Raw genomic sequence first — 20,711 nt, 5'->3', positions numbered from 1 at the left:
GTGAGTCGAGTGAACAAGACGATTCAAAAGATTCATTTGTGTGACCGATTCGTTTCTTCGAAAGACCCCCAGCGTAAAATAAGAGGGCTGGGCTGATTCAACATCCTGTAAATTAACCCTTTCCTTACCATTTACAGGGCCATTCTGAAGCTTTCCAACAAATCTAAACTTTAGAAAGAAAGAATAATAGAAATAACTATAGTTTATAACTACGTTATTCACTCACTCTGACCTCAGTCTTATTAAAAACAAGTTACATCATTTAAATACAGCTTGATAAATGCACTAAAGGCATGTGTAAGGTTTTAAATGGATGTAAAAATATTAAATAAGAAAATTGTTATAGCAGTTTAAATTTACTTTAATAAATAAAAATACTGCAATAAAGTATATATTGTATACATAAAATTGAAAATGTTTCACGCCAGAAAGGGTAAAAATGTAAGGTTTGTGTCACACATTTAGTCGTTTTACCAACAACGGCCACTAGGTGTCAACGGTTTGCTGCATACTCTTGTCACAAATGAATAAACTACTCTCACCACATTATTGCTATTGTTAAAAGGTTGAAATATGACAACTACATTCTTAGATCTTTCCGATGTTTGCCAACATTTCTGCAGATTTATTATAGGATATGGGTGATTCTCACGAAACCATTGAAACACCACGGCACTAATGATTTTAGCTATAAAATGTGTAATTTAGTCATATTAAAAAGCATCAGAATTAACACAATACTGTGTTCTACCTTGCACAATGTGTGATTTCAACATAAGAATTTATAATTTGTCAATTTTATCTCATTTTCTGCTGAAATTCTCATTACCGCAATGTGTCCGGCTGTGTTTGAACATGCGTTATGTTGTAATTTAATCAAATTAACACAAAAATATTTAGAAAAAAAATAAATGGATGTTTTGCTAGACTACTTTAGATGACAGAAAAAAATATTTACTGAATATTCATGTATAATAATAATGAAGAAAAATTAGGAAAATGATGTGTCCATGCCTGATGTTCTCATCCTCCGCAACACTTTTTGAGAACAGTTTAAGCACACATACAGAATTTTAATAAAGTTTGATTTTGAGTGACCAAGCACATGGACCAGTTACTTCAAGATGGCTACCAGGTAAGATAATTTTTTTTACAGTTAATTTGAAATATTGTCTTGTCAGAATGCTTACACGACATTTTGATTATCATTACCGAAACAGATGCTTATTAAATGTTAATTTAATTAATAGAAGCATAATACTTTGATTTTAAATGCATGTGCAGAATTTCCAAATTATGTTCTTTCAGGTTTGTCATGTCATTTTGAAAATATGTCAGTGTTGATGTTTTCTGACTGTTGCGGTAATGAGATTTTTTAGGACTATTTTTTTAAATTATGTTACAAAAAGTGTTAAATGATAAGTAAAAGTGTTTAAATTAACGTTCCCATTTACTCCAGACTTTGTTTTTCAATGTCTGGTGAGAAAAAAAGTAAATTTAAGCAATTTTTACATTTTCATGCTTGACATTTTTAAAACCAAGTTTTTGTGAGAATCACCCATATAATGTTTTGAATCTATAACAAGTAATATGCATTCCTATAAGGGGAAAGTCATGAAAACAAAATGACTGTCACGAAATTATTTCTATCATCAGATGGCCTTGAAATATGAAAACTACACTTTTAGAGCTTTCCAACAATATATAGCTTGTCAAGGTTTTTAAGGCTAGAATAGGGGTTTATTGTTATAAATGTAAAAACAAATTGGGCCCACCTGTGGGTCCGTGACATTTTAGAAAATTACTCGCACTACATCATTATTTTCCAATGAAACTTTGTCAAGATTTTGGGTTTAGAATAGGGTTGTAGTTTTACAAAGATAAAATAACAGCCTGGGTTCATCTTCGGGGCAAGTGACATTTTAGAAAATGACTCTCACCGTGTCATTCTATAAAAAAAATGGTGATGAAAAATAAAAACTACATTCTAAGAGCCTTTTAACAATTTATAGTTTGTCATGATTAGATAAGAAGTCACATGCAAAACACTGAAGTAAACGTATGTGTCCCGCTGGCGGGACATTGACATTAAGCAGGATATAAATGTTTTGAGTCACTCTTTTAGTAAATTAATCAATTACTCTCCCTACATCATTTATTATATAAAACACTGTTAAAATATATATTCTAGTAGGGATGCACCGAAACCACTTTTTTGGAATACGAGTACGAGTACTTGCATTTCAGTACTTGCCGATACTGAGTACTTAATAAAAACATGATTTAAATTTACAGGTAACAGCTTTAGTCATATAATTTAATAAAAAAACAAGAAACTAGTTTTCCAGTTTGTTGTAAACTCTGCCTCTTTGGACAACATGAGGCATTAACCGCTTACACGCCACTCAATCATAGACATTTCTCAGACCGTAGTATCGATCCCTGGTATCGGGGGACTTTTAACGAGTACTTTAGAAAATGTGGTATCGAGGCCGATACCCGATACCAGTATCGGTGCATCCCTATATTCTAGACTCTTGGACCTTTTCAATTATATATGGTTTGTCATGATTAGATGAAAATTTACATGATAAATATTGACGTAAACTCAGGTGTCCCTCTATCAGGATGGCACCAGGTAATGAGTTAAAGGTATCTGCCATTTTACAAGCAAAAACACTTAATGTAGTAAAACTGCAGTTAACAGACTCACATATTATAGTACGGTAATTTTTATCTAACATTTGGATCTTAATCAGATGCCTTAGTTTACCTTCAAAACTAACACATGCAGAATGACAGCTTGTGCTTATCTATCACAGATACAGAACAAAAGATGCACATAAAAGCAGAACGTTTTATGTAGTCATTTATTCTGAGACAAGATATGAAAAAAAAAACATTACAGGAAAATAAGTGTGACTGTAAGCATGCAAATACATGAATTACACATCATGTCTGCAGGTTAGGACATATTGCAAGTCTAAAAGAAATGGACCCGGGGCGCACAAACGTCAATTGTAATTCTGGTCACAGAGGAGGCAGATGTCATGATTCAATAATGTGTGATGAATGCGGATTACATAAAGACCAAACGCAAGACAACTAACATCTGTCCAGAGGTTTCTAATGATCTGATTTTAACCCAGCAGCAGTAGTGTATGATGGTCGCGTGTTTGTTTTTAGATCTTGTTGAAAGCTGCAACATCCACACTTTGAACCTGTCAGGAGGGAAACACAAACATGTATGAACACATCAGCAGTAATATAACCCAATTCATGAGACAAGTCTGCAGGTAAAACTTTACTCACGTGGTCCTCGAACTTAGTGATTTCCTCCTCTAAGAAGTCTGTGCCGACTTTATCGTCCTCCACGACGCAGTTGATCTGGAGTTTTTTGATGCCGTAACCGACAGGAACGAGTTTAGACGCTCCCCACAGCAGCCCGTCTACCTGGACCGAACGCACGCACTCCTCCAGCTTACCCATGTCCGTCTCATCATCCCACTGTCAATGAGAAACAAAAATTCAATCACATCCATAAAAGTGCAACACGCAGATACAGATCAAATTTTTTCTGAAAATTAGAGACCAACATTGTGAAATAAAATAAACAATACTGAGATGTTACCAAAACTACCATTGGTATACTTAGTTATTTTATCTAAAAAGGTAATCCGAGGCGGGGTCACATGACATCACCGCTGTAGGTACACACAGGTTTAACGTCCAGTAGGATTGAAGATTTAGCGATGAGGGCGGGTTTTTTGGACTTTTTAGCTGCGTATTCCTGCAGCCGCTGTTCTTTCAGCCTCTCGGCCTCTTCATCGACCTCATCGTCACTGCCGAACAGGTCAATGTCATCATCGTCCTCATCTTCCTCCTTTGCCGGTGCAGACACAGGTTTCTGTGGGGGTGGAGTGGATTTGTGAACAGCAGCGGTTCCATTAACGGCGGGTGTTGTGGTTCTTTTCTCCAGCGCAGAGACGCGACTCTCCATTTTACTGAGAGCAGAACGCAGATCCTCCACAACTGAGACAAAAAGAACAACAACATGATTTACATTGATGAAGAAAACATTGATTGCTACTGAGAACCAAGTTCACATAAACTTTGGAGTCTCCGGATAAAAAAGGGAACGTGCTTGGGATTAAACAAAAGTTAATGTCAGCAGGGCTTTTCAACATCTGAAAGGATTAAGTACTGACACAGAGATGACTTTTCCTCTAATCAGGCATCTATGTTAAAACATTTAAATTTTCATTGAGTCAGAACAAACACGGTAGATATATTGCGTGTTCAGATGATTTTTTTGGGTATATAACCTTAAGTATGTACTCCGAAACTGTCATAGATGTATAATGAAGGATCCGCTCTCTGTTATCACAAACATCAGATTCATCCGGGAAGAGTAGCAGTGCAAAACACAACGCACAGACAGAAAATTACTCCGCAAATAACTGCAGTTTTATAATTTAAAGGTGCCAAAGAATGCATTGTAATAAGCTGTGAAATTGTTCTCTGATATCTACAAAGAAGGTTTGTGGCTTTATTAAGTGCAAAATGATCCAGAGTCAGTTTAAAAAGGCCATTTACAACCCTAGGATTTGCCTTTAGAATGAAATGATCTATTATTACCTTATTTAAAGGGTCATGAATAATATTGTTGAGCTCTGCTCTGATTGGCTGTTTCTCAGAATAGCTCATTCCGTAGCTCTGTGTGTGTGTAAACAGATCTTATGTTTGAGTCTCTATCAGATGAAGAGACAGATTTTGAGAAATAATCAATTGTTTGGAGATTGTTAATGGACGTTTCTGAGTGGTAAGTTTGTGTTTTTTTCAGTATCAGGGTTCCTACAGGTTTCTTCAAGTTAAATTCAAGTCTTTTTAAGACCTTTTTAAGACCATTTATATAAAAAATTAATACCCATTTCACGTCCCTACCAGCAAAGAAAAACTAAAATACTTAAACTTGTGTTCATTTATTTTTCCGATGTGAAATGGGTAAAAAGATTATAAGCCAAGCAAGTGTGAAAAAAAAAATTTCAGTAGGCCACAAGAAAGTTTGCCAAACAATGTTAAGTTGTTAAGGAATTTCTGAGATTTTCTTTGATTTGTCCCGCTTCTCCTTTGCCTGTTGCTGTGTTGTGTTGCAGTCTATGATTGTGGTGATCTTCATTTACTGAAGGTATCACGTGTTCGCAGTATTTTGTACTGTGACCCGGGACTGTGTTGCGTTCTCAATTATTGGATCCGCCACTCTTTATTTATACTACTTTATTAAACAAACAGAGATGCAAACACATGTATGTTCAAAAAAGAGAAAGGTAATCTAAGCCCTCACACCCAGGCAAATATCCAGATACTTAGGCTACATTGCCACAGACCCCTGCCATCCCTACCAACCTAGGTATATGGAGAAAAATGAAATTCGAAAATCAAAAGACGCTGACATTAATTTGGAATATTCAATTTCATTTTTTATGTTAAACCAAAACTCTTATTGAACTATCTAGCACTTCTTCTTGCTTTACTCCTTCTTCCTCTTCTTCCTGGCCACCTCCTGCAACGTATCCAGGGCCTTCCATCTGGCTGCATTCATTTATATTAATTTCACATTATATTTCATAAATCCAACCATAAATGAACAAAGCTGACAATGTTTGTCAAAGCATCACAAAACACTTTACTGTTTTTGCACTGACATATGAAGCAATACTTGTGTAAATGACCCCTTTTATCAAACTCTTTTGAATACAATAATATGTATAGTATATTAATGATAGAAAGTGCAGGTCTAGAGATTATAAATGTAATCGGTGTGTTATGGTTTATGTAGTTTTCTTTCCTTTTTTAGATAGAGCAGAAGCAGTAAAAGTGCCTCTTTTAATTCCTCTCTTGCAGATTAAAAGAGCTTAATCCACTTATTATTTTAGATTCAAAAGTCTACTTGCTGTCCCAGTGACTGGTGACTTTATATTAGAGCTTTGCGTTTTTTATATCTAGAGTCAGCTTGAGCTTTGCTCGTGCAATGGGCTTAATTAACATTCACATTGCTTTTTTGCTACCATCTTTGTGATCTTTGAGCAAACTTTTTAGATATAAAAAGATGGTTCATTAATAATAATATTATTAAACAAAGGGACGGAGAAAGAAAGTGCAGCGCGTGGTCGTGACTTTCAAACCAAGCCAGTTGTTATCGCAATAGAAACGGAGGCACGCAGCTTGAAACTGCACGTGAACATTAGCGCTGACTGACTCTGATCACGGCGGTTTTCCTATCGACTCGGGGTTTACACTTAATGTTAATCGGACCCGGTCCTCCGTGAAAACCTCTATGAATACAACTCTGCTCAAGTTCAGAAACATGTTACGCTGAACTCGCTTCATGTCGCACCCAATTCATCGAGAAACAGAGAGCATGTGAACGTACAGCAGACTCATCGGGAGAGACACGATGTGCTCGCAACCAAAATGCCATTAATAATAAAAAGGCGCAGGCGCTGAAAAGCGATGTGTTTGCATCCCTGATTTAATCAAAATGTGGTTGACAAAGATACTTTTAAGGAAAAATACAATATGGAGAAGTTACATACAGCACAATTTTTAAGACCCAGACATCAAAATTTAAGACTTTTTTAAGTCTTTTTAAGGTATTATTTCCAAATTCATAAATTCAATGCTTTTAAGGCTTTTTAAGACCCCGCGGGAACCCTGAGTATGGACCTGCAAAACGTAACTGCAACGTCAATAGTAGAACTTCAGCTTAAATGCGAGCATATAGCATTAACTAGCATATAGCGCTAACTCAGCAGTCACAACTTTGTTTTTAGCATTGTAACATCATTGTACTTAATTAAATGTGTAATTTAATGTTGTGGGTGTACATCTCATATGTAACATCACAGTTGGTGTTGTGTTGTGATTGGTCTGTTTTTCAGCGGTCTTTTGCGTGCACAAGGTTTACATAAGAAGGAGGAAACAATCGTGTTTGATGCTCACAATATGTCATTACTTTTATTATTCATCTATGCCTACATAAATACAGTTTTACATTCTACGGCACCTTTAAACAGGGATGGTGATAGAGAGCTACGGATTGCAGCTTTAAAGGCGCTGTATGTAGGTTTTGATTGTAGTAAATAAAAAATACTATAATATATTCGTAGATATTTAGATAACATGCTAAGTTGATGGAATGTTTGTTTTTGTTTTGGGCTGCGTGATTCTGCCCACTGCCAGTTTACCCAATAGTGGCTTGGTTGCCAGTTATCACGGTTGCATAAATGCGACCTCTGGTGGACGCAACCTCTGAAAGAAGCCGCAGATTGAGTTATAAAAATCCACGAGCAGGTTTGTAATTTGCAAACAAAAAACATTGCAAATGTGAAAATGAGCAGATAAGTGTATGCTTTCAATCATCAGTTGCGCTCCTGTATGTGTCTGGCAACCCGAGAGGGGGTAGGGGAAAAAAAAATCTCCAATATTTTGAATTTGGACTGCGTTACCAAGTTCATCCACTAGAAGTCAGTAGCTGGGTTTCCATCACGCCGATTTTAGGTGCATTTTGATGTATTACATAAGAAACGCCAAATTTGGAATAAAAATTCCTTAATTCACAAAAAGTTTTTACCCTCGCTTGAGGTGGTTTTTGACTTGTGCGAAAAAGAGTAAATCTGAATAATGGGAGACGGAAGCGTATTTGCCCAACAAATTATGCCGTGGCAAACATAAAACCCACGTGACTGATCATCTAGCTGCTTCCGCTGTTGTTATCTAACGAAAAATAGGGCTCGACGTCGTCGTAATGCCCTTGCTGCTAGTACCTGCATCAAAAATGCTGCATTTCTTCTTCTGTGCACAGCATTCAGTTTGGCAATTACCAGGTGCACTGCTAGTAAAATTCGCATTTGTTTGTTTTGTGAATTCTGAAGAGATTTGCTTCACGTTTGGACGGATACTCCACTACTGTTACATGCAGTTACTTTAAAAACCTAATAAAATCAAAACATACAGGACTGCAGAAATGAAACTCTCATTTAGTGAGGCTACCACAGCCAGTTAGGGATCAAGTGTTGGTTGTAGTCACACATAAAACAATTTTATGTTGGCAAAGATGTGTACAAAATAGAAAACGCACAAACCTTTGTGAAGGCTCTGGTTCTCTACTTCCAAACTCTGCATACGGGCTACAAGTTCTCCATAATCAGCAGTGCTGGGACCTCCGCTCTAAACAAACACAAACATGAGCACACGCTTCCCATCAGACCTTAGTTTGTAACATTCAATAGGACTAGTAATCAAAACAAATGCTAACAGACCACGCCACTACAGATCAAACAACACAAACTACTAGTCAACAATCTACTCTGAAACACAACACGTATTCTGAACTATATTTTGTTGTTCTTGTTTACCACAAAAACTAAGCGTGCACAAATCATTCATTTAAACTCTCTAAATATAACAACATGCTTCCATGCATGCACACGTTACACGCAGTAACCAGTTTTCATATGAGCTGGTTTGGCGTGTGATGTCACACACACACACACACTTACAGGTGAGGAGCTGTGGGAGGGGTTTGATTTTTTATGGGAGGAGCCTCTACTTGGCTGCAAAGTTGTCTTCAGCTGAAGGAGAGATGTTTTGAGGAAAGAGCAGATGAAGGAAAAGAAATCGCGAATGGAAGAGAACGCAAGCGATACACGGACAGCGTGAGAAGGACTGGAGGTTGATTCCAAAATCTAGTGAGCAACCTATGTAGGCAGCATTACAGGTATGTATACACTTCCCTTATAATACACTAAAACATTATGCACATATTCGAGTCTGTGTGTACCAATTTATAACCCAAAACAGTTGTTTGTCTTGACTCACCCCAGCGAGAGATTTCTGAATGTTCTCTCGAGCTCTAGCGATGTCCTGAAGAATACTGTTAGCTCCAGCAGTGTCCTAACATATAAAAGAGAGAGAGAGAATATGATGTACATTATGCCTACAGAATTACGATCTTACCGGTCACAATTAAAGGCACAATATATAATTTTCAACTCTACAATGATGATGCCGTTAAAGAGCGTGGAACGATGTCTATAGGATTCGATCTGACAGGACTCACAAATCATGTTCATGGATGACGTATTGAAATAACATTTTTTAACTATTACATTATAATGTAAACAGTAGGCTTGTCGCGATAATTACTTGATCGACTTATCAAACAAGACACAACAGAGGCGGTATATTGCTATAGTGTTTACATTAGGGGTGTAAATTGGACAGTTCATTGCAATACAATACCATATTGGTTATCTTCGACCAGTGAATCGATATTTTGCCGATATGTCAACCGTTTCTTCAATGCAATTGCAATTCAATTCAATTTATCGATACTTTAATATTATGTTAAGCGGTAACATTTTTAATAACTCATGAATGCAACCAAAATATATAACATGAACGTTTAACCCTCCTATTATGTTTGGGGTCAAATTGACCCCAAAGCTACTTTGACATCTCAGAAAAATATGCTAATGTATTTTTAAACCTTTAAACTTACTTTTTGACTTTTCCTTGATATTCCTTAAAGTTACATTTTAGTCACTTTTGGATAAAAGTGTCTGCCAAGTATATAAATGTACATACAGTACAAAGGTTTTCTCCCAATCTGTTTGTCCAATTAATTTTCCAAGAGTAAAATATTTCCAAACCCACGATTTGTGTCTGATAGCAGTCAGTTTGGCTGTGTTTTCGCTGCTACAACCGCTTTGTTGTGCATTGCATTGCATTGACTTGCTGGCACTAGCAGCCGACGAAAAAAAAAAAGCGCGCTTTGGCGTAAATCCGTAGATGGACGTTACGTCAAGGAATGAAAACGCAAAGAGTGTAAAAATAAAAGTACCTCATATTGATTTTTTATGTGTGGCATCGATGCATCGTATCATTAGAAATGTAATCGGTGCATCGATCCATATCAATGTATTGTTACACCCCTAGTTTACATGCGTGTTTGTTTGAATAAAAATGAATGTCATTAGCATTTTAGCATAAAATGGTCTTAAAAAAAACCCCAAGAATATCGATTATCGCCATTATTTCTGGGGCAATTAACCGACTTATGAAAAGTAGCTATCGTGACAAGCCTAGATAACATGTAACCTGATTGAAGCAACAACAAGGCAGCACGCTAGACATTACTACTTCCGCGTAACGTTAAGTGAAATAAATAAAAAATACTTCTGGTTTATTTTTTCTTTGTTATACTGTAAATAATATGTCATGTCGAGCACATCTGCATTATGGGATACAGTATCCTTAGGCACTGGTTGTATGCATATGTAGTAAATCATCAGTGTACAGTAGGAAAACATTATTGTAAAATATAACAACGATCAGTGGTGTATGTTTTACCTGTTTGGGTTGTGTAGGTCCGTTGACCCTTTCGTAAAACAGACGCTCTGCTTCATCATAACGTGGCTTATCGAACCAGATCCTCTCCTGCGCAAAACAGTCAACTGCAGACATTCTGCAAAAAACACACACAAGTACTGGAAAACAAACTCAAAGCTTAAATTTGTATGTAACTCATTGAAAGTTTTTTTCGTACACAAACAAAATTTTTGACATTGGAGCTACAGTAAGCCGCTAAAAACATGATGAAAATGATTTCTAAACTAAACGGTTGCAGAACAGTGTTGAGGGTTCAGAAAGAAAACCACTAAGAAATTGCATTTAATAAAGTCGCTACTGCGTTATTCCTCAACAATGTTGTGCAGCCATGATCCATGTTAATGCAACCATGCAAAAATGACAAAACACACAAACTCAGGACCACAAAAACTGAATTCACACAAATTAACTTTCAAGCACAATGAGAAATGATGTAAAGAATGAACTCAAAGGTATTAAAGACAATAAACAATGAACGAACAATAAGAAAATATGAGATGAAGAACCGAAATAAAGGTTAGTAAGATGTAAATGCTATGCTACTAAATATGTCTAAAGAAAGTAAGTGCCTTTATTCTCAAGTATCGAGTCATACTTCTGAGATTGGCTAGAATGATTTCTAGACGTTTTGACGGTTCTGGCCGCAGCTCCTTCGTTGAACCGAGGCTCCGCCTCCGCATAGCAACCATGATCTTGTTTACGCCCCTTTCCTTTAGTAGTGGTGGTGACATCATCACGATTCCGCTGGTCAGGAACAACAGGCTTTGTTTTCTTAGCGGCAGCACCGTTGCGGCGTTTGGAATTAGATCGTTTATTGTTGCTTTCCGGGTTTTCGGGTGGCACGTTACGTCCGTACAGGTTCTGATAATAAGTCGCTTCTGCTTTATCATAAAGCGGCTTCTGTAGCCACACCCCCATTTGGGGTGATGACATGCAAGGAAGGCCATTGATAGGTTTTGAAGCAGGTGTGGGAGGAGTCGGTGTTTGTGATTGATAGCCCTCATCGCACAGAATCTGGGAACTGCCGGGCTGCAGTGGGAGTGATGTTGGAGCGACGGATTGGCGCTCCAGGAACTGACTTTCAGTTTTGTTCAAGTTGGATTTATTTACCCATACAGCCTGAACGACATGGTGACAAGCCTCTTGGTCTCCATGGTGACAGGTTTCTTGGTTTCGGGAGGAAGGAGCCACCGTGCCATTTTGGCGCTCCAATAGTCGGACGTGGTAGGCGCTTTCAGCTCGCTCGTACACGACACGGTCAAACCACACCGCAGCGCATTCAGACCGCAGACCTTGCAGGGCTGCCTTGGACAAACACCCCGCACCGCCGGTCGCAGTGGTACAGCCCGACTGGACGTCAGTAGAACTGGACTGATTCAAAGCAGAATTCCGGGAGCTTCTGTTACGCATTTTCTTGTGTCCAGAAAGACGGCAGGAGTAAAGCAGGAGAATTAAATAAAGAAGAAAAAGAGTGACAGGGAACTAGAGAGTTAATAACAGACAAGTTAGATAACATTAGAGGAAAAAGTGTGTCTTTAATGTTAACTCTTTCCCAGCCATTGACAAATTATCTTGTCAATTAAGAGAAAACGCTTCCCTGCAAATGACGAGATTTGATGGCAATCCAGATTTCCGCTATTATCCACCAGGTGGCGCTCTTATCCAACTTATTAAACACTGAAGCATCCTCTAAAACCAAAACAGTTAAAACTCTTTGTATGCTTTGACCGTCGCTCTGAATCGGATCTCTATCAAAAATCCTCCTTATATATATAGATGGTTTAATCGAACGCACGTGGTGACGCAACTATGCATCTGGTCGGAACTTTACTTCCGGTTTCTGTTTGTTTAATGGTCTGACTAGTTGCTAAACTGAACTCTTAAACAAATACCTCGTCGAAAATAACAAATGTTTTGGTTTCCTAGGTAATCTATGTGTTGTTTAGTTGCTTGTTATACAAATAAACTACTTTAAAAGAACTTTGTTGTTATTTATTCTTAGCTGAGTTAACCGGAAGTTACGTGTTTTCCACAAAAGCCGCTTGTTTATGTTGTTACTGCTGAAACAGTCTATACACATTTTCTGAAAGGCATTATACTTTTGTGAAATAATGCAAAATGCTGGCACTGGCTGGCAACTTTTTTTTAAACGCTGGCGGGGAAAGAGTTAAAATACATATTCGCAGTTTACATGTCAATTTCTGAACATACGCATGCAAAATTTCACATGCACAAAATGCAATCAGATGCAATTCTGTATAGTGCTGCTACTGGCCTTAAAAAGACACACTTTACCTTTAAACGACAGAAACACGTCACGATTTCAAAGACAGTACAATGAATGGTTCCATTGTAATTTATTTAACATAAAATGTGTTGATCTTTAACATGAAGAATAAACATCTAAATATAAGGAAAATGAAACAAAAATTGAAGTATGGACAAGGCAATACAGAATATTCGGTTACACAACAATGTCATTTTGAGGTCATAAAAACGCAAAACTTTAAAAACATTTTTATTTTCTTGTAAACAAAAAAAAAACGCTAATCTGTGAAAATTAAAACCCCATGCAATCTGCTGTTAAGATTGTATATATTATATAATGCACATTTTACACAGTAACGTTAGCTTAGTGTAGCTTTTGATACGCTTTAGCTATGATTTTAACTAACATAATCTACTTGTTGCATAGGTTTGCGGCCATGCTTCAGACAAGCCTTCCATTAGGGCTGCACGATAAATCGCATGTGATTGTCACGCGCATCTCGTCAGTAATGCCGGTTCCTTGATTAGTATTAAATCGCCATCAGCTGCTTTCAAGTGGAGCGGCATTAACTGCACAGAGTCGTAGTTCACTGACAATCGGGGCAATTTCGCAGTAATTATCACGGACGTATCGCCTCCTGCGATATGTATGCGATATGGCCCAGCTTGTGAGGAACCTACGGCTCTGTGCAGTTATTGCCGCGCCACCTGAAAGATGCTGTTGGCGATTTAATACTAATCAAGGAACCGGCATTACTGACGGCATTACTGCGTGATATTGCATGCGATTTATCGTGCAACTCTACCTTCCGTCAAGCGTTAATGCTTTCGCCCCGTGTGAATGTACCATAAAAGGAATCTGTTGTTATTAATTAATAATAATAATAATAATAATAATAATAATTTGTTACACTTATATAGCGCTTTTCTGCAGCACTCAAAGCGCTTTTCATATGAAAGGAGGATTCTTCTCAACCACCACCAATGTAGCATCCACCAGGATAATGCGACGTCAGCCATATTGCGCCCACCACACACCAGCGTATTAATTATTGCGGGTTTAACAAAGTTACATTTGTTCTACAAAAGCTGTTTGTTTATGTTGTTACTGCTGAAACCATCTATAGCTCAGGGTAACTTGAAAAAACTACTCGATGCTTTCACGCTTATGTGCGCAGGTGTTTAGTGTTTCTTTACAAAGTAACATCGCCATCTCTTGGTCTAGCACGCATGATACAGCAGTTATAGTCATTTTCGTGGATCTGTGTAAATGCAAATTATTTTGATTTTATGTTTCAAAAACGTTTCTGTTTTTACTATATTGTCATGTAAACGTAGCCTTAATGCAACACACAAACACAATATGAGGCAACAATACAAACACATCCAGGATGTTGATGAGTGACTGTGGGTTCACACCAGCCGCGGAAGAGGCGGCAAAAACGCGCTATTCGCGCGTAGTTGGACGCTTGAACATTTGAGTTCACTCGCTTCATTCTTGCGTGAAATCCGCGGGTGAAATTCTAGTCATTCGAGAAATTCACGTGGAAATCCGCGTCATGGGAGGGGCTTCTGCGACTCCGCGGAGACTACACCACTCCGCTCACTTCCTGTAATCACGTCACTACTACAGCAAGCTCCTGATTGGTTAACGCGGCGCGGAATTCCGCCAGGTTCAGATTTTTGAACTTGCGCGTTTCCCGCGGCAACGCTCAATTCGTGCGGAACGCCCCGCGCGTTCCGCAACATCCGCGCCGCGGCTACTGCGTGTACCACGCCGCAGGATGCCTAATCGCGTGTTTGCATTGACTTAACATGTAAATCATCCGCGCTTGCCGCCTCTTCCGCGGCTGGTGTGAATGCACTATGACAGATTTCTGGAACTCACCTTCAGCAACAAACAGAAAATCAACCAAACAAACAGGTGACTATGTAGTGTAACTCGTTCTTCTCATCCAGTCAAAGGCAAGCGAGAAACCAATTTGAAAAAGTGAGGATTACTGTCAGCATGTCACAGTCAAAAGTATTAAAGGGATAGTTCTCCCCCAAACTTTAAATTATGTCATCATTTATTCACCATCATGTTGTTTCAAACCTGTATAATATTATTGTTTTGATGAACATGGAGGTAGATTTTTGGGTGAACTGTCCCTTTAACACTGAAGGAGCGGTCATAAGAAACCCATATAAAATAAGAGTAGGTGGTCTTAAATTCTAGATGGTTTTATGACAGTCCCATGGCAAAGCAATGGTATATCACATGATAAATGCCAGGGTACTTTGATCTATACCATGGTATGCACATATTGGAAGGTAATATTTCAATAGTATTTCTATTGCATGATGATAAGCATGGTGTGACATTACATCATGTATATATTATAATTTAGATCATATTATAAATAAATGTATGCTCTTTTCGTTATCTATCAATAAAAATTCCAACAAAAAAATATGTTGATCAATAAAAACCAGTGATTTATTCTGCTCACAATGAAAATGGTTTCAATGAAAATGCGTCATGACGCGTGCTAATGCGCGTGTACTTCCGCACATGGCCCACGCGTAAATTAAACACCACCACTATCAGCCCTTTATAGACCAAATCGGCTGTTTTATCATAACACAATGACTATAATAACACTGTAGGATATGAGTTATGCATTGATCATATATTGATTATTTTCCATAGATGGATGACACCCTTCACCGGCTTCTGAATAAAATTATCCTACATTTAAATCACATAATTATTCACGCGTTCGCATCGGCGCCGCTAAAAATTAAAGATAAAAGCGTTATATTTTTGACAGATACTCACTTTTAAGCGCTTTTGTTGGTTTTGTATGAAGCGCTGCTGCTGCTCACTGCAGGCTTGTAGAAACAGAAGGAGCGAGCATGCCCTGAGCAAACCATTTACGCGCACGAAGGGGGGGGGGTGACGCTATCAAAATAAAAAACAATTTGTAGTAATGGGACTTCAATAATTTATTTTTATTACGACTTAATCGGTCTTGATTGTGTAAATATAGACAAATCGCAAATATACAGTATAGTATGCTCGTGTTGTGTTTGACATGAAACCCTGTGTGACTCGTGGTACATTCCAGCGCCGCTTTCATTCTCTACAATGACGTCATTAATCACTATTTGTGAAATGAAAATGAAAGATTTTATATTCTTGTGCATTTAGTGTACAGGGAAATGAAACGATTTTGCATCTACTTTATCATTGTATCTACTCAAGAAAATTATATTATAAAATTGGGCCGTGTGGTATAGAAATTGGTGTTTTTTTTATTTTGAGAGAGATCATTCCAAGTAATGAACAATATATTTACAGTTATTTATTGTATTATGAAAGTACCATACACAAAGCAAATGGGCCATTTGTAGGAAAAATCTGTCACATTTTATGAATGATTTAAAATTATACAGTACCCCTTTGGAAAAATTCAAAAACAAAAAAGCTCTAAAAACATGCAACATTTTAAATGTACTCAATTTCTTTCACTTTCTTCTCTGATAACCTATGTGTCTAATACCTCTTGTTCATGTAGCATTAAGCATACTGTGTTTTTGTATTTTATGTCGTTATTCAATTGAAAAAAGGGGGGGGGGGAATGACAATTAAATATTTTGGTTTTAGTTCATGTTATCTTACAATATATTGTCATGGGCGTAAACAAATCATGCGGTTTAAAAGCGTTTTTATATATGGCGTAACTGCCTGTATGATGTATATGTAATATGTATTTACTGTATGCCTATCATACATCTACAAAGCAAAATTGTACTTTAACAGTAAATAAAATAAAGTTTAATAATTATGAAATATTATTTCACAATTCTCTTTTAAAAAAAACATTACAAAACAATGAGCCATTGTCCTCTGGACAATATTTTTTCATGTCCTATTGAAACTTTGATTTGACTGGAAACTGATATGCATAAAATATACATATAAAGTTTAATTAAAGTTTTATCAAACCTCAAAAACTGCTTGATAGGAAAAAAAAGTATTAACATTTTCTTGTTTAACTTTTTTTATTTGTATAGCACTTTTCACATCACATTGTTTTAAACCAGATTTACAGTAAATCATTTTAAGGCTATCAAGTGAGCAGCCAAAGGCGACTCGGGGAAAGACAAAACTCTGAAAACTGAGCTCATCCTTCACCCACATTACAGTACATTTATGTGAATCTTGTTCCCTGGATAATAAATAAATCCATCACACAAAACCAACCGTGTTTGCTATGAACAAATTAATTTAATCTAAAATGATAATTGCTACGTTTAATCTCCTAAAACCTTGATGGCATCACAATTTTTGTTGTTTGCACCATAATATTTAAAGGTGCAGTGTGTAGATTTTAGTGGCATCTAGCAGTGAGATTGTGAATTGCAACCAACGGCTCAGTCCACTGCTCACCGAAATGTATAGAGAAGCTATGGTAGCTGCCACAGGACAAACATGTTGTTGTTTAAGACAAAGTACAGTAGTGACAAAACGCACTCTTAAGAGCAGTTTGTCTGTTTAGGGCTACTTTAGAAACATGGCGGCACAAAATGGCGACTGCCATGTAAAGGGACGTGCTGCGTATGTAGATGAAAACGGTAAAAAACACATAACAGTTCATTATGTAAGATCTTTATACACCACTGATAATATAGTTATGTATATTATATTGTATTTCTGTCAAGAAATCCTTTTCAATTTTACACACTGCACCTTTAATTCTGTGTAATTGGAACCTGTTGTACACAAACATGGACAATTACACTGCTTCACGTTTAAAGAAAAATGTTTGGTTATTATATTTATTGGTTCTTCCTAACCACAAAATAGCTGGAAGAAATCTAAAATGCAAGACAAACCAAAGCTCGGGTCTTAGGAAGTTAAACATTTTATGTTTATAATATATTAATTAATGAATGAATAAACAATTAATTATTTTTATCTATTGAGTTGAACACTTTTTGCATCAAATAAAGTTACAGCTATTAACATTGTACATCTAGATTAGCTTATATAATTATTAATAATATAATTTTAAACATGTAAAACTGTACAAATGCAACACTTATTAACAGGCAACTTGGCTACTTATGACAATAATCAGATTAAAATAGATTAAGACCGAACAATTCCTATTCCTGGACAATTCCATGTGTATGTATTACAAATAAAAAATCGTTAAAGTTTTAAGTTGAAATCAAGGCTTTGATGATTTATGTCAAGAACACACATTAAGTCAGACTCACTAGATACAATTACTGTACAGCATTTGTAAGAGGTTGTGAATAAATCTTTCCTCTTATAATCTGAATTATGATGTAATGGTAAAAGTTAAACATTTACATTCCTCCATAACCTTCCAATCTATTTTTTTCCGAGTTCTCTCGCTCTTTCTGTAGCCGCCTCCACGGCTCCCATGACAGCCGCTCGGACGCCGCCCTTCTCCAGCTCGTGCAGGCCGTGTATCGTGGTCCCTCCAGGCGTGCAAACTTCAGCTTTCAGCTGGGCTGGCAGTTTCCCAGTATCACGCAGTAACAAACCAGCACCCTATCAATAGAGTTTTAATGAGCTCTAACTTAAGTGTTTTGAAACATAAATGCACATCTGATGACAAACCCACCAGTATTGTCTGTGCTGCGATACGTTGAGCCAACGCGCTCGGCATTCCCATTTTAACAGCCCCTTCTGCCAGGGCTTCGGCAAACACATACACCTGTGAGAGACAGCAGAGATATAATAACAATTCTCACTTCACTTTTTCAATTGTATGTAATTTATGAGCTTATATGCATAATACACTGCAAGCACTCTATTGAAATACTTTTGGGTGCTGTTTAAAAGTCTTTAATAAAGATAAGACCATGCTCACAAATGCAACACCGCTGCCACTCAAGCCCGTGTGGGCGTCGATCCAGTGCTCAGGCCCCGCCTCCACCAATCCACATGGGCTGAGAAGGTTCTTCAGTAAAGTCTCCTCCTTCTCTCCAGCGAATGAGCCAGAGGTGAGGATCAGCGCTCCTTCCATGAGGACACAGGGTAAGTTTGGCATTATACGAATCACGCGGGTTTCAGCGGGCAACAGCTGACAAAACATTTGTACATATTTTCTTTAGACAATAGCGTGGTGTTTGCCCATTCACAACTCACAAAGCTATTACATTATAATTAATGCTGTTAGCCGAGTTAAAACTGAACCTGGATCATTATATAATCACGTATCGATAAATCCTCACATCCTCAAGTGTTGCTATAGTGACTCCGGCTGCCATGGAAACGATGATGTGTTGCTGAGTGACACCGTGTGAGATTTCATTCAGGACCTTTGGGATGAGGTGAGGTTTGACGGCAAGGAAAACCATGCTGGACTTTTCTACAACCTCTTCATTGCTTTGAGTTATGGAAACACCTCTCTCCTGTGAAAACACATCTGATGTTAACACAAATCTGCCAATGCACATCAGACTGGTTTGCATTACAGTTAAGCTGCTGACATTTTGGGGGAAATGTATTTAATTGTTATAAAACTTGAAATATGTGAAATATGAGCTGGCCATGACCATGACAGTTTCTTAACATAGTTTAGTACTATTTAATGTGAATTGTTTTTGTGTCATAATCTGCTATGAACATAAATGTGCAAACGTGTCTGTGTGAAATAATAAAGCAGTAAGTTCAGGAGCCCTAGAGAGACAAAATAAACACGCACTTGGTAAATAAAATGTTAATAAAACCACACCTGAAATCGAGGAAGATTGTTCATGGATGGAGCACTAACAATCATATTAGTAGGTGAAACTTTCCCTAGTACAAGAAGACACAAACACATGGGCAACAATAAATGTCAATCTACTCTCAGCGGCTTCTTTAATTGAAAAGACTGACATTAGTATGATATAGTAAAGAAGAAAAATGGATAAACATAATTATGGACTACCGGTTGTGTGTAGATTTTATATTGCATGATGCAAACAGAACAATATTCTCTGTAGGCTTTGTTAGAAATGATAGCTTATATTTGAATTGTTCAGATTTTGAAATGCTTACTGTCTGTACCTGATGTGATGATGCCCTGTGCTATCCCATACGCCATGTTTCCAGCACCAATGAATCCAATCTTCAACTGAGATATTAAATCATTCAGATCCTGAACCCAAAAGAAACATGAAGCACATAAATACAGATCCTTCGCACATCATACTGTTTGTCATTTCATTAAATCATCCTCTTACATCTTTATTGGTTTGTAGTGATAGATTCATTATTAATCTACCAGTTTGAGTCAGGTCTCTGCAACTTTAATGTTTTTTAAATAGGAAACTCGTGTCCATATGGGTCTATATTTTCTTCTTCGGTGACATATGAAACTAAAGCAGCGATACTGACACCTACTGGACTGGATCAATGACTTCTGTATTTTCAATGTATAAATAAATGTTTACAGATGAACATAGTAAATGTATAGCTTCCTCTACATTACATTACATGTACTTGTGTTGTTTGATGGTTTCTTATGTTTATTGTCTTGTATATTACTTGGAAAAATGCTTATTTGTTGCTGTATCTTAGATCTATTTTGCCATTTACAGATCTACAGTACACCATATTGACAGAATTATTGTGGTTCATTTGAACTGTACGGAACCCAAAATGAAATAATAAAAATTTGTATCAATTCCTATATTTTTCTTGTATCATGTATCATCGCGGAAAAGCAAGTTTAAAAATAAATGTTTCATGGCTGTTTATTGATTTATACATTGTAGATACTGGACGTGTTGGACTGCGGCGCCGCAAGAACTGAGAGTCGGATGACGTCAAAGTACTGCGAGAAAAAATTCGGAGAAGTTAAATTTCTACTCGCTCTCGCGGTACTTTGACGTCATCTACATGTCTGTTCTTGTGGCGCTGTATGAAAAACGGTGACACGTGCCCTGTGATTACATATCTCCTTAGATATTTATCAAATTAT

General features: G+C 37.2%; 2 protein-coding genes across 6 annotated transcripts; both read right to left on the bottom strand.

The window, feature by feature from the left end:
* Positions 1 to 2,848: 2,848 nt before the first annotated feature.
* On the bottom strand, positions 2,849 to 15,654 carry eef1db (eukaryotic translation elongation factor 1 delta b (guanine nucleotide exchange protein)). 5 transcript variants are annotated; one of them, XM_065256475.2, is made up of 10 exons: positions 15,542 to 15,587; positions 14,609 to 14,667; positions 11,048 to 11,865; positions 10,414 to 10,528; positions 8,881 to 8,955; positions 8,562 to 8,633; positions 8,145 to 8,229; positions 3,719 to 4,032; positions 3,313 to 3,507; positions 2,849 to 3,221 (listed from the first exon to the last, which is right to left on the bottom strand). In XM_065256475.2, the coding sequence occupies exons 3-10, from the start codon at positions 11,860 to 11,862 to the stop codon at positions 3,183 to 3,185; spliced, it is 1,710 nt and encodes a 569-aa protein (XP_065112547.1). In that variant the 5' UTR covers positions 11,863 to 11,865; positions 14,609 to 14,667; positions 15,542 to 15,587; the 3' UTR covers positions 2,849 to 3,182. The 5 variants fall into 5 exon arrangements, with proteins under 5 accessions (XP_065112547.1, XP_073667476.1, XP_065112548.1 ...); XM_073811375.1 differs by lacking the exon at positions 14,609 to 14,667 and having other exon boundaries at positions 15,542 to 15,620; XM_065256476.2 differs by lacking the exon at positions 8,562 to 8,633 and having other exon boundaries at positions 15,542 to 15,584.
* Positions 15,655 to 17,358: 1,704 nt separating this feature from the next.
* Positions 17,359 to 20,108, bottom strand: pycr3 (pyrroline-5-carboxylate reductase 3). Its single transcript, XM_065255787.1, has 7 exons — positions 19,972 to 20,108; positions 19,796 to 19,886; positions 19,479 to 19,543; positions 18,976 to 19,155; positions 18,612 to 18,824; positions 18,363 to 18,455; positions 17,359 to 18,289 (listed from the first exon to the last, which is right to left on the bottom strand). Exons 1-7 carry the CDS (start codon positions 19,999 to 20,001, stop codon positions 18,107 to 18,109), a joined length of 855 nt encoding a protein of 284 aa, XP_065111859.1. The 5' UTR covers positions 20,002 to 20,108; the 3' UTR covers positions 17,359 to 18,106.
* Positions 20,109 to 20,711: the final 603 nt, after the last annotated feature.

This window comes from Paramisgurnus dabryanus, chromosome 12, assembly GCF_030506205.2.
Source record: "Paramisgurnus dabryanus chromosome 12, PD_genome_1.1, whole genome shotgun sequence".
NCBI lineage: Eukaryota > Metazoa > Chordata > Actinopteri > Cypriniformes > Cobitidae > Paramisgurnus > Paramisgurnus dabryanus.
Note: the sequence above shows the minus strand (reverse complement) of the source record. Positions and strands in the feature narration are given on the sequence as shown.

What these genes read in the sequence shown, in the direction of transcription:
- eef1db (XM_073811375.1), bottom strand. Translation starts at nt 11,862, where the DNA reads ATGCGTAACAGAAGCTCCCGGAATTCTGCTTTGAATCAGTCCAGTTCT. An exon ending in CATTCTAGCCAATCTCAGAA is followed by an intron (nt 10,529 to 11,047) that starts GTATGACTCGAT and finishes TGTTTTTTGCAG; the next exon opens with AATGTCTGCAGTTGACTGTT. An exon ending in TTCAGAAATCTCTCGCTGGG is followed by an intron (nt 8,634 to 8,880) that starts GTGAGTCAAGAC and finishes TCTCTCCTTCAG; the next exon opens with CTGAAGACAACTTTGCAGCC.
- pycr3 (XM_065255787.1), bottom strand. Translation starts at nt 20,001, where the DNA reads ATGAATCTATCACTACAAACCAATAAAGAT. An exon ending in CACTACAAACCAATAAAGAT is followed by an intron (nt 19,887 to 19,971) that starts GTAAGAGGATGA and finishes TTTTGGGTTCAG; the next exon opens with GATCTGAATGATTTAATATC. An exon ending in CTATAGCAACACTTGAGGAT is followed by an intron (nt 18,825 to 18,975) that starts GTGAGGATTTAT and finishes ATGTTTTGTCAG; the next exon opens with CTGTTGCCCGCTGAAACCCG.